The 12,724-nt window shown below is 35.3% G+C and overlaps 1 protein-coding gene across 4 annotated transcripts in view; it reads right to left on the bottom strand.

The window, feature by feature from the left end:
• The window catches only part of l(3)neo43 (cytochrome c oxidase assembly protein COX16 homolog l(3)neo43), a 71,578-nt gene extending 58,903 nt beyond the window's left edge, over positions 1–12,675 (bottom strand). For 2 of the 4 annotated variants that reach the window (XR_012965898.1, XM_076176752.1), the window contains exons 1-2: positions 12,540–12,655; positions 1,343–1,457 (exon numbers count right to left, since the gene is read on the bottom strand). Coding sequence is in view for 2 of the 4 variants with exons in the window: in XM_076176753.1 (XP_076032868.1) it covers positions 1,343–1,457; positions 6,736–6,839 (219 nt within the window). In the remaining 2 variants the exon portion in view is untranslated. Of the gene's footprint in view, positions 1–1,342; positions 1,458–6,735; positions 6,874–7,000; positions 7,170–12,539 lie in introns of those variants that run through there. The other 2 variants (XM_076176753.1, XM_076176754.1) reach the window with 2 other exon arrangements.
• Between the last annotated feature and the right edge of the window lie 49 nt (positions 12,676–12,724).

Below are 12,724 nucleotides of genomic sequence, written 5' to 3'. Positions count from 1 at the left end.
TATGTAGGCGTCACCGTATGGAAGGGGTTAAGGGAGAGAGACAGGAGGAAGTGGATAGTTTTAGATACTTGGGTGCGAATGTGGCAGGAAAGGGAGGAGTGGGGGTGGAGGTAGAATGTAGATTGAGAGAAGAGAGTAAATGCCTTGGGGGATTAAAAAGTGAAATGAGAAATAGACATTTAGGAATGGATGCTAAGAGGAGATTGTATTTACCTAGTTGTATTTACCTAGTTGTATTTTGCGGGAAGGGGAGCTATGCTCGTGATGTCCCGCCTTTGTATCTTGCAGTGTCTAGTTTGTTTTTAAACTCGTGAATGGTTTTTGCGCATACTATTCCATTGTCCAGTTTGTTCCAAGTGTCCAAAACTCTATGAGGAAAACTGTTTTTCTATGAAGGAGTGATTGTGCTGACAGCACTGTATGGGGCAGAAATGTGAAACATAAAGAGAGGAAGAGTTCAAATGTGTTTAAGATGAAATGTGTGAGAAGTATGGTAGGGATTACTTGATGGGATAGAATGAGAAACAAGATGAGGTGGACAACGGGGGGGATGGAAAGGCAATTGGGAAATTGGGTTGATGAAAAAATATTGGGATGGTTTAGACACATGGAAGAAATGAATGAAGAAAGATTAATAAAATGTGTGGAAGGCAGAGGTGGAAGAAGTGAAAATGTTGGGGGCAATCAAGGATGAGATGGATGGGGTAAAAGGGGCATTGGGAAAGAGGAGAATGTCTGCTGAGGAAGGAAGGGAGAAGACAGAAGATAGGGGTGAGTGGAGAATGGTTGTATATGGATGATGCTGTGATGCATAGGCGTGGATGGGGGATGGGGATGTGAGGGAGAATATGTGAATGCTATTGTGTCGCAGCCCGAAGGGATTTCTCCCCGTCTTCTCTTTTTCTGCATGAGGGGATGGAGGGGGGGGGGGGGTTTGCCGAATAAGTGAAGTGGCTTTGCTGTGGATATGTTGTGTCTTCCTACATTGCTTCTGACCCAGGGCAGTGGGCAAGATGCAGGGATGACCTGTCATTCAGGAGGAGCCAAGAAAAGAGGAAGGGAGGGGTGGTGACTGGTGAATGGGGTGGAGTATGTGGGGATGAAATGGGTGGAAGTGGGTTTATACTTTTGACTTTGGCTACAAATTTTGTAAGGGGAAAAAGACATTGGTATATATATGTAGTACATTTAACAAATGCTATTCAAAATTTGCCATAAACACAAACAGGGTGGCTTGGTCATTTAAAAATATGTAAAATTTGATTAAGCAATCATCATTATTACTTAATTAAAACATTTCTAGTTTTTAAAGAAAAACTAGAAGCATGCCAGACCTACACACCTTCTCAATTTTTTCATATTCAGTTTCTAGTGTTACTTCAGACCTGTCCTTCATTTTCACTCCATGCTCCTCTGCATCTTCTTTCTTGATGAGCTTCCGTCCACCATAGTCATATCTGAAAAAAAAAAATTATTTTGACCATTATACGACAACTTTGAAAAATATTATACATACACACACATACATACATACATATATATATATATATATATATATATATATATATATATATACACGAGGTCCATTCAAAAAGTATCCAACCTTGGTCCATAAAGAAAAGATTTGTGTACATTTAAAAAAAAATTATTCAATCACCTTCAAAGTACTCCCCTTGGGAGTGCACACACTTCTCCCAGCGGTGCTGCCACTGCTAGTAACATCTATGGAATGCCGTCGTTTTTCTCATAATTTCCTCTCTCAACTCAAAGCGCTTCCCTTTATGGGTTGTTTTCAGTTTAGGGAAGAGCCAGAAGTCACAAGGTGCCACATCTGGAGAGTAGGGAGGGTGCCGAACAAGTGGAGTATTGTTTTTGGCCAGGTAAGCTTGGATCAGGTGGGTAGAATGAGCAGGTGCATTGTCATGGTGAAGTTGCCAGTTGCGCGCAGCCCACATTTGCAGTCGTTTTCGTCGCACAGCATAGCGAAGGTGTCGCATAACTTCCAGATAATATTCCTTATTAATTGTTTGTCCTGCTGGTGCATATTCATGATGCACAATACCACTGGAGTCAAAAAAACATGTCAACATTACCTTGACGTTGCTCCGAACCTGTTGTGCTTTTTTTGGTCTTGGTGATGTCTGATGCTTCCATTGTGATGACTGAAATTTTGTTTCCAGGTCGTATCCATACACCCATGTCTCATCACCAGTGATGATGGTCTTCATGAAGTCAGAATCACTGTTAGTACAGTCAAGCATGTCTTGTGCAATTTCCAGGCAGAGTTGTTTCTGCTGTTCCACCAGCAACTTTGGAACAAATTTTGCAGACACTCGTCGCATGGCCAAATCTTCGGTTAAAACTGTATGAACTGATCCTCTGCTCATTCCTACTTCTCCGACAATCTCGTTGATGGTTATACGACGGTCGTCCTCCACTATTCAACGAACATTCGCAATGAATTCTTCGTTTCTGCTGGTGGATGGCCTGCCAGACCGTGGCTTGCTCTCAACTGAGGTTTGTCCTTGCTTGAAGCGGTTATACCACTCCTTTATCTGTGTTATTCCCATGGCTTCATCGCCAAAGGCTTGCTGAATCTTCTGGATAGTTTGCACTTGCGTATCACCAAGCTTGTGGCAGAACTTAATGCAATAGCACTGCTCGATGCGCTCCGACATGTTGCATAAGGACAATAATCCGACGAGTACATACTGGATGACTGCACTCTAGCCTTAACAGGTGGGAACTGGTGCGCACTACAGCTTTTAAAATTTCCACGCATGCGCAGTAAGGGTGCCGTCAACTGCCACAAAAATGGATTCCTGAATGGTAAATTATTTTTCCTTTTATGGACCAAGGTCGGATACTTTTTGAATGGACCTCGTGTGTATATATATATATATATATATATATATATACACGTGTATATATGTATATATATATGCATATATATATATATATATACATATACGTGTATATATATATATATATATATATATATATATATATATATATATACTGTATATATATATATATGTATGATAAATATATATGTATATATATATATATATAAATATATATATATATATATATATATATACATATACTGTATATATATACATATATATATATATATACTGTATATATATATATATATATATATATATATATATATATACATATATATATATATGTATATATATATATATACATATATATATACTATATATATATACATATATACTATATATATATATTACATATATTACATATATATATATATATACAGACGCTCCTCTACTTATGTTCATTCGTTTTACGTTTTTTCGATTTTACGTTTGAACTGACTAAAAAAAAAATTGTAAAAAAAATTTTTTTAGTGAATTTTTTAGTTTACCGCGCTCTCCGTAGTTCAAACGATACTTGTGCACAACGCTGCGTCCATTGTTTAGATTGCGCAGACGACAAACTGAAAATGCCTTGCCTCCTCCTCCACCATCTCAATTTATGTTGCTTGAATTTAATCTATTTGAAATTAATGTTATTATTTTACAATGTTATGTGTTTAATTAATGATTTAGGGGTGTTTTATAACATACGGTAATAGAATTTACTGATGTATAGTACAGTAACAACTTACGTTCATTTTCAACTTACGTTCGGCCGTTCGGAACGTAACTAAAACGTAAGTTGAGGAGCGTCTGTATATGTATATATACATATATATATATATATATATATATATATATATACATTTTAACAACCACAATGCACTTTAATTCTAAGCCATCAAAGGCCGACATGCAGAAATTAAAATGTGGTACTGCCCAGGACTCGAACCTGGCATCCTCATGACAAGTGCGGCAGTGACTTACTAACTAGGCTGTCAAGAGAGATATAAGCCGAGCGCAATTTTTCGTATATATTCGTATGCTCGAGATACATACACATACATGAAATTTTGTGTTCAACCCATCTCCATTATGATAGTACAATTGGAAGTATACAAACGCAGGAAAGTATTTGTACAGCACATGTATATATTATGCAAAGAAATCACAAAACACACGTGATAAACTATTTTTGCATATAAAGGGGCAGGAGATTTTCTCTTAAACATTTTCTTTGAAATTTTGCATTCAACCCATCTCCACTATGATAGTACAATTGGAAGTATACAAACGCAGGAAAGTATTTGTACAACACATGTATATATTATGCATATAAAGGGGCAGGAAATTTTCTCTTAAACATTTTCTTTGTGTCTTAATGTGGTCTTACTGTCTTTATTGAGATCCAAGATAATTTCTCCATAGTAAGTCATCTGTGCAGCCAGATTGCTATTTCAAGGCTCTTGACTCTTCTTCAGTGTCTTGGTATAATGGCTGTCTCTATGTTAGAGTTACTACTGAACTGATAATGTCAGATAGATGGTATTTAAGGGTTGGACTAGCTGTGATGTGTACTCATTCTTGGTGAGGATTGCTTTGTCCGATCATGTGATCTCTCCCTGTGTTCGTGTTGGTTTTGACTGGTAACATAGTTCCTCCTAATGCTCAGTAGTGCTAACTGCTCAGATGTCTGGATGTTCACACTAGGGTTCATATCTTTGATTAATAATTATTATAAGATGGGGAGATGATGGGTATTTAGGCATGTCATTATGATGTTCATATTTTCTACCATTATTTCCCTTGTGAGGGTTGTTTGGTGTTGTCTTAAATGGTTTTTGGGGGCTCCAGATGTGAGATGTTTAGTTATGTATCTGCTTTGCTTAGTCATTATCATGCCGATATAGATAGAAGGTAGGACTTCACAGTTCCCTAGTGTGCAGGTAAATCTATATACGACATGTAACTGTGGGGTTGGTTCTTTCTTAGCATTAGGACTGTTATGCAGTAGTATGTGGCTATTTTTATTTATTATTATTATCTTTTTTCTTTTTTTTGGGGGGGGGTTGCTGGTTTTACTTTTCTCTTTACAATTTGTTTCAGTATTCTCTCTTCTTCTTTGTATGCTGAAGAGAACTATGCCCCATAATATATTTTAATTTCATCCTTTTTCTCAGCTAGAAACCAAGAAAATAATTGACCATTAGCACCAAGCAAAAAAAAAAGCTGAGAAAAAGGAGCAATATAAGGGATACATAGATACTCAGTTTCACAGCCAAGGTCCATGAATCTGAGATCCAACACATAATATTTCCAAATGGCTCCCAAAGCTTTTGATGCATTTATATGGACTTATTTATTTATTCATTTTTATTATTTTTTAAAGACATGTATTTACATAATAGTAATATACTTGAGAGGAACTATACTTGTGGGGTCCCATCTTTTATTTCAACCATCATATCTAGTTTTGAATTCACTATGGATTTGACTTAGGCTATACTAACTTCTACACTGTTTCAGGAGCTGATGCATTTGTAAAAAATGTACTTCTTGACAGCTTTCAGACATTCTTTATCAATTGTTCCCATGACCTCTTTGTGGTATAGTGTGCTATGGCACAGTGTACTGTGCAGTGTAACATAGTACAGCTCAGTATAGCACAACACGGTGATGCTCTAATCAGCTACAACACCTCTTGAACAACTGCCAGCTATGTAAGAGGGTCACACATACCAGGCATGACCACGGTGCCACATAGACACAAGTTACTACTCAAACAAGCACCTATTTGGAAAATGAGACTTATAAGGGTGCAGACATTCAGAAGCATGCCAATGTCACATGCACATAACCACACCCAGAGCAGCTAGGTAGATTTGCAAACAACCTAGATTAGACATTTGGCAACATTTTCACCCTGTGAGGTAGACACAAGCCCTGTTAGCACCCATACCTACAGATTCCCTTTAGCCTTCCCACACACAACACGTGCAACCATGTATGTTGTTGAATACAATAGTTACTTACTATTTCACTGTCACCCCACTTTTGCAACACTCATGACACACTCTTTGATCACAGCTACATGCCTCTGTAAGTTTGATCTGTTTCCTATAATAACCTGAATGATACTATCAAGCTATCTTTTTCTTTCTTTCAATGATGACATGTAGAATATTTTCAACCTTTTTTCATACATTTTATCAACAAGGCTGGGAATTAACATGGTTGCTGCCCTTTGTATTTTCTCAATCTTGTTTATAAACTTTATTTTATGCAAAGACCATACTACCCATGCACACTATCATCAATAATCTACATGTTTCACCCATGATTTTACTGATGCTTGACAGATGATAAGGATCCATGACTAACACTACCAAACCTTTCTCTTCTGCTTTTGTAAATGATCCAGCTCCCACTGATTAATCAATTTTGGGCATCAATGAATGTGATATAATGGGTGAGCTTGATGGCTTTTGTGTAAAACTGTGTACAGTACTGATCATATTCATATGCTATTCTACAACAAGGATTTCTGTCGAGTCAATACAACTTACTGGGGTTACTTTTTAATCAAAATCTGTTATTATTCTTAAGGTTTTTTTAAGTATTGTTTGTTCTGTATGGATGATTTTTATTACAGTATAAAGATGGTTTACTGCAGTCATTTAAATGCAATTTGTTATTCTTAAGGCTTTGTTTGGTGTTGTTTGTAAACATTCTTTATTCCTTATTGTTGGAAAACAAGCTGTAGATGTATGGCTTATCTTTCTTTTTTTTTTTTAGTTGTTCATATCCTATGATAATCTTTTTTTTTATTAAACAAAGTACAGCATACCTGATTTGTGCAAATTCCTTCAAGCCAAATGATCCACCCACAACCAAGATCATAAATGGTATGGCATAACGGACAGATCGCCTGGCAAAGAGCCCACGTGCCATCACTGGCTGCAACAGCTCTTGTGTTAATTCAGATCTGAAAAGATAATGCTATAGATCTAATAATTCTGACTAAATTCCACAGTAAAAACTTAATCTTCAGTATATACACCACAGACTTCCCCACTTTCATTTTCAGGTATAACAGCATTTGAAAAACTTACAATCAATCCTTGAAAATATCCTGATATTAAGTCTGATGTCAGGCCAATTCTATGCTGGTACTACTTCAGTATTGAATGGTGGCCTGAATACAGTTGTACTTATATGATTTTTGCTTATTGGAGGATATTTGTGAAGTTTTCTATCACCCACTTGCTCAGCATTTTGCATCTAGAGTATGGCAAGCACAACAACTCTTCTTAGTAATGTCTCATGTGAAAGTTAATATCAAAGGAAGGAGAAAAATTAATGGCTGTCGCACAGAAATTTATATATTTATTACATCTATCTCTGGTCATGTGGATTAGGTTAGGTAGGGAAGGGTAGGGTAGGTTACATTAGAATAAGGAGAAGACATATGCTTCACAAAAAATAAACAACTGAATAGAATAAAATAAAATAAAATAAAATAAAAAATAAAAAATAGTGGGTGATGCTCGCAACAGAAATGGTGCATTGGTTACAGGTGGCAGAAAGGTTGCAGGATTCTTTTTTATCTTTTTTTTTTCCCTTAATATTAATTTCTGCGAAAATATTACAAAGAAAATTTGTTGTACTTGTCATAATATAGATGCAAAAATATATATAAAATGCTGTGTGAACAGGCACCATAAAACTTCAAACAATTCAACTTTGGTTATCAGTGGTTGGAAGGTTACACAATTTTTTTTTTCCCTTCTCTTAATATTAATTTCCACAAGAAATGTTACTAAGAAAGGTTGTTGTACTTATTGTAATATAGATAAAAAATATATACAAAATACTGTGAGCGGGCACAATGAAACTTCACAAATTCCTGTTGGAGTAGTAAATTCTCAGTGGGGCTAATATCTGAGGAATTTAGTGAAGTACTAGGTTTGGAAGTCAGCCTTGGAGTATCTACTTTATGATCTGGTTGTGTATGTGATTGTTCTGGGATAGTGGTAGGAGTCTGTTGTAGATATCTGTGCAGTATGATACTGGATTTCTTTTCTTTTTCTTGCATAGAATTATGTAGAATTAGTAAGTGAAGTATGTGAACCATTCCAGTTTTCCATACAGATGCTTAAACTCCTGGAATAGCCTAGGTGATGAAATAGCATTAACTGGAACCATACATAAATTTCAAAACAAGTTATGACAACAGGAGAGGAGACAGGATCCCATGATTGTAGCTCTCTTTTTCTATACTACCATCAGCTAGTTAGTTAAATACATTGAGTAATATTTGCCACTCATTTTACCAGTTGTGTTGCTTATTTACCTGCAAATAGTTAGTTTCTTCTTTGATTGCCACTACACTAAAGATATTTGTTCAATCAGTAAACTTGAGGTTGTGTGAAACAGTACTAGCACTAAGATCCTCCTTGGAGCACTTCACTTTTTTCCAAACTTCTTTCTAATTTTTGCTCTCTCATAACAACCTTTTGCTGCCTATCCTTTAGGCATTCACCAGTCCACTTGTGTATATTTTTCCCAATTCCATGTGACTTGGTTTTCTTCATATATTATCAAATGTACAAAGGGTTGTTATGAGATGGTAAACATCAGAAGGGAGTTTGGTAAAAATGCGAAATGCCCCAAGTACCAGTGCTAGGGCCTTTTTAATTACTACAACACTATTACACAACAGTTTCACAAGAAATATGGCTTGTCTTTTTGATGCTGCACCCAATGATGGCAATATTCTTCAATATAAAAATTGAAGTTAATGTAAAAAAGGTGCACAGACAGATCACAAGGATGCTCATCAGCATCAAGGATATGTGTAAAAATAGAAATGAGGAGTGTTAGAAGTAACTCTATAGATGTTTTCACAATAATGAAGGGACTAAAGGAGCAGAGATCATTCATAGCTACAGAATATTTCCATGGCCAAATGTAAGGAAGTACTTTATTATGTAAAATAGTATTTGAACAGAACATCCAGCCAAGAGAAGCAATACTGGCAAAGACAGTGAATGGTTTCAAGTCCAAGACTGATCCATGAATATGATAAGTCGGGGGGGAACGATATGAGCCAGCATTCTGTCCTAATCACCTCAAGACACCTGATGCCAAGGTGAAGCTAGTAAGAATAGTTTTTTACCTAATTGTGGTATAAAGAAAAGGAGCAATGCTCATTGGGTCCAGTCTCCTATTCTCTAATTTTCAAACATACCTAGATTCAAATTCATGTACATTTCCAACTTAATCTATATAACACTCCTTTCTTCATATTCCAAGAGATGGGAGAGTTGGAGGAGTTGGTCTGTTTGTACTCTCATGCTCTGTCACACATTATGGTTTTAAGATGGATTAAGGGTACAAGATTTGAATATATAGAGGTTAATTTTAAAGGTCATAAACGAGTAAAATTTATAGTTGTTTACAGACCTCTGTCATCGAGCTTTAATGTGTTTTTTGAGGAATTTAGTATCCTGATTGAGCAGATTGACATGGTCTCCTTCAATGTATTTTGTGTAGGTGATTTTATTATTTAGATGGAAGATTCTGATAATATAAAAATAGGTTTAGTGATTTATTGGAATCATATCAGTTGTCTAATTTTGTAAATGCAGTGAGTTCATCTACTGGTCATATATTGGATTTGGTTATTGGTGACCTAACCACTAATTTAGTATGTGATGTTAATGTTGAAGTATGTACCATTTCACCAGTACATCAAGTAATTACTTTTGATCTCCTTATATCAAAAGATATATTAAGAAGTAGAATATGTTTTAGAGATAAATCTGCTTTAAATCTTGATGACTTTGTTGATGAAGTTAATAAAGAAATTTACTGATAGGATGGATGATTCTTATATATATGATAATTTGTTATTGATATCCGAATGTGTGGATGGCTTCATGGGTCTATACAACGCTATAACTAAATGTGAAGAATATTGCAGTTAAAGATAAGTCACCCTGGCTTAATGCCAAGATATTGAATATGAAGAGAGAAAGAAAGTGCAAGGAATCTAAATGGAGGAGGTTCAAAACTGTTAATGCTGAGGAGGAATGTAAGATTTGTAAAAATTCATTAAATTATTATGTAAGAGATAGAAAGACCCAGTATTATAAGCATAAAATTGATGAAGCAGGGTCTGATATGACTAAGCTTTATAGATTGTTAAGTTATTTGACAGGTAATTTTAAAAAGAAAAAACTTCCAAATGGTTGGTGTGATAATGATTTAGTAACACATTTTTTAGATTTCTTTAAAAGTAAAATTGTGAATATTGTGAAGGGATTTGTTAATGTTGCTCGGCCAATTGGAGTTGAGTTTAATGGGGATATTAAATTGTCTCATTTTAATACTATTACTAATGATATGCTTAAAAAAATTATTCAAAAGGCCGAGATGACATATTGTGCAGCTGACCAATTGTGGATATAGTTAGTGCAATTTTTTTTTTCCAATTTTCTTATTATCATTCTGATGATTGTAAATACTTGTATACTGAGTTGTAACTTTCCAGTACCTAAGAAAATTGCTACTGTGAAGCCCATTTTGAAGGGGGCTCTTGATCACCAGAAATTGGCTTCTTATAGACCAGTTTCAAACTTGTCATTTTTATCTAAGGTATTTCAACATTTAGATAAGGTAAATGATATATCAGACTGCTTACAGACAGCTGTACTCAACTGAAACTGAAATTTGTTCTGTTGTAAATGATCTACTTGAAATTTTAGATGATGGTAAATGTGTAGTTTTAGTTTTGCTAGATCTTAGTGCTGCTTTTGTTACTGTGGTTCATGAAGTCCTTTTAGATGACTTGAAATCTACTGGAGTGGTTGATGATGCTTGGATATACTTGAAAAACTACTTAACCCCTTCACTCCGGGCCAAAATCTCGCGGGCAGCATTAGCTGCCAGACGTGCGATGTTGCGTTATAATACTCACATTATAAAAAATAAAGTTACCGCTGTATTGATCGTTCTCTTTCACCCGTGAATTTTGATAACCATAGAAAATATGATGAAGCCAGTTTACAGAGTATGGGGGTCACGCAGGTACAACTACAATATATATAATCAAGATGCCGACATCGGCATCCTCTCGTACCCACTTGCTCCTCATGACGCCTACATAGGTATCATCGTATCAAAGGGGTTAATGTATAGAAAATATTGTGTACAAATTGATGACTCCTTTTCATCACAGAGGTGTACCCCAGGGGAGTGTTTTTGGGCCAATTTTGTTTAGTATATATACAATGGGTTTACCAAGTCTTAGAAAGGTTTGGATTGAAGGTTAAACTGTTTGCTGATAATACTCAGTTTTATTTTTCAATATATTTATTATATAATATCACTGATACAGCTGTTGTATTGAAGTGTATTTTATTATCAGTTAGGGAATGGATGATACTTAAACAATTGAAATTAAATTAAAGGAAAACAGAATATATGATTATTGGAAGTAAAACTAAAATTTTGGTGATACAATTATGGTAGTTAATGGTATTTCAGTTTAAATATGTGTGGTGACTCATCACGTTCAACAAATTGGAAAACCATCATACTTAAGGAGTCTATTTGAGGTGGTCAACCCTACTGAGGAAGGTGTAAACACCCGTTGAGCTGACTCAGGTCTGACCCTATTTGAACCCTGAGTTATATCATGTGTTGGTTTTCGTTCTTTTAAGTCAGCCTCCCCAAGATTTTATAATAGTCTTCCACTCAATGATCAATCTATGAAGTATTGTCAGTATCCAAGGTTTCAAGGATAAATTCAAGACGTTCCTGTTCTCTGAGTGTTACGATTTGGAAGACCTCACCATCAAAGAGGAATACAGATTATGAAATTGAAGTAGATTTTAATTGATGTGAGGGTCCTGCAGAGCACCATTGGTGGAGTGGAACCAGATAAAGAAGAACTACAAATAACAAGTAACATGACCTTCCAGATATGAAGCCAAACTGACTGTCTATTGAATATTCATATTTTCAAGATATTTGGTCCATCAATCTTTCATATAATTTTACTATTTGCTTAGTGATACTGGTCTATAATTTAGTGGTGTTGCCTTGTTTCTACCTTTGTGAATTCGCACCACATGTCCTTTTTCCAATCAAGTGGTAAGAATGGTAAGAACAATTGTTTATTTGTTTACTGTTCTTATAATTTACCTGGTCCTACTACGTCAGAGCATTCAATAATAACATTATTTCAGTTCTACAACTAACAAATACTTGATAACCACCACAATGACAATGTGACAATTCTATTCTATCATCATTTTCTAACTTGTAGTTATTGACAGTCACATTCACATTGCAGCCTTGTTTACTATGTTATATAATGTGGATATGATACTGTATTACACATCCCAAGGTAAAAGATACTTTAACCTGTTGTATTCACACATAATATCTGCTTGAATCCTTGAGCTACTGATATTTCCATAAAGAATTAAATTTAATTATGCATAACACGTACTTAATCAGTCTTAGACTTAGTGACTCTTATATATCTCCTCAATTTCATGGACTGGCAATCTAATCTGAAACTCCATACAGTAAGACAATAACTTTTGCATATTCGTCTGCTAATTTCCACATCGGGTTTACCTTTTCCAAGCTGGCTACTTTTGTCTTTGTATTCACTCATTCCGGTATTTCATCACCATGAGTAATTGTTATTAAATGTAAACATGGGTAAAACTAATATGTATAGATGAAACTATATCTTTTTAGATCTATAAACAATCATATTGCTTTTATTTAACTTCACTCCAGCTGAAAGTTGGATCACA

Source organism: Oratosquilla oratoria, chromosome 39, assembly GCF_046742065.1.
Source record: "Oratosquilla oratoria isolate Oo_2021 chromosome 39, ASM4674206v1, whole genome shotgun sequence".
Taxonomy (NCBI): domain Eukaryota; kingdom Metazoa; phylum Arthropoda; class Malacostraca; order Stomatopoda; family Squillidae; genus Oratosquilla; species Oratosquilla oratoria.
This window is presented reverse-complemented; position numbering and strand designations above follow the sequence as displayed.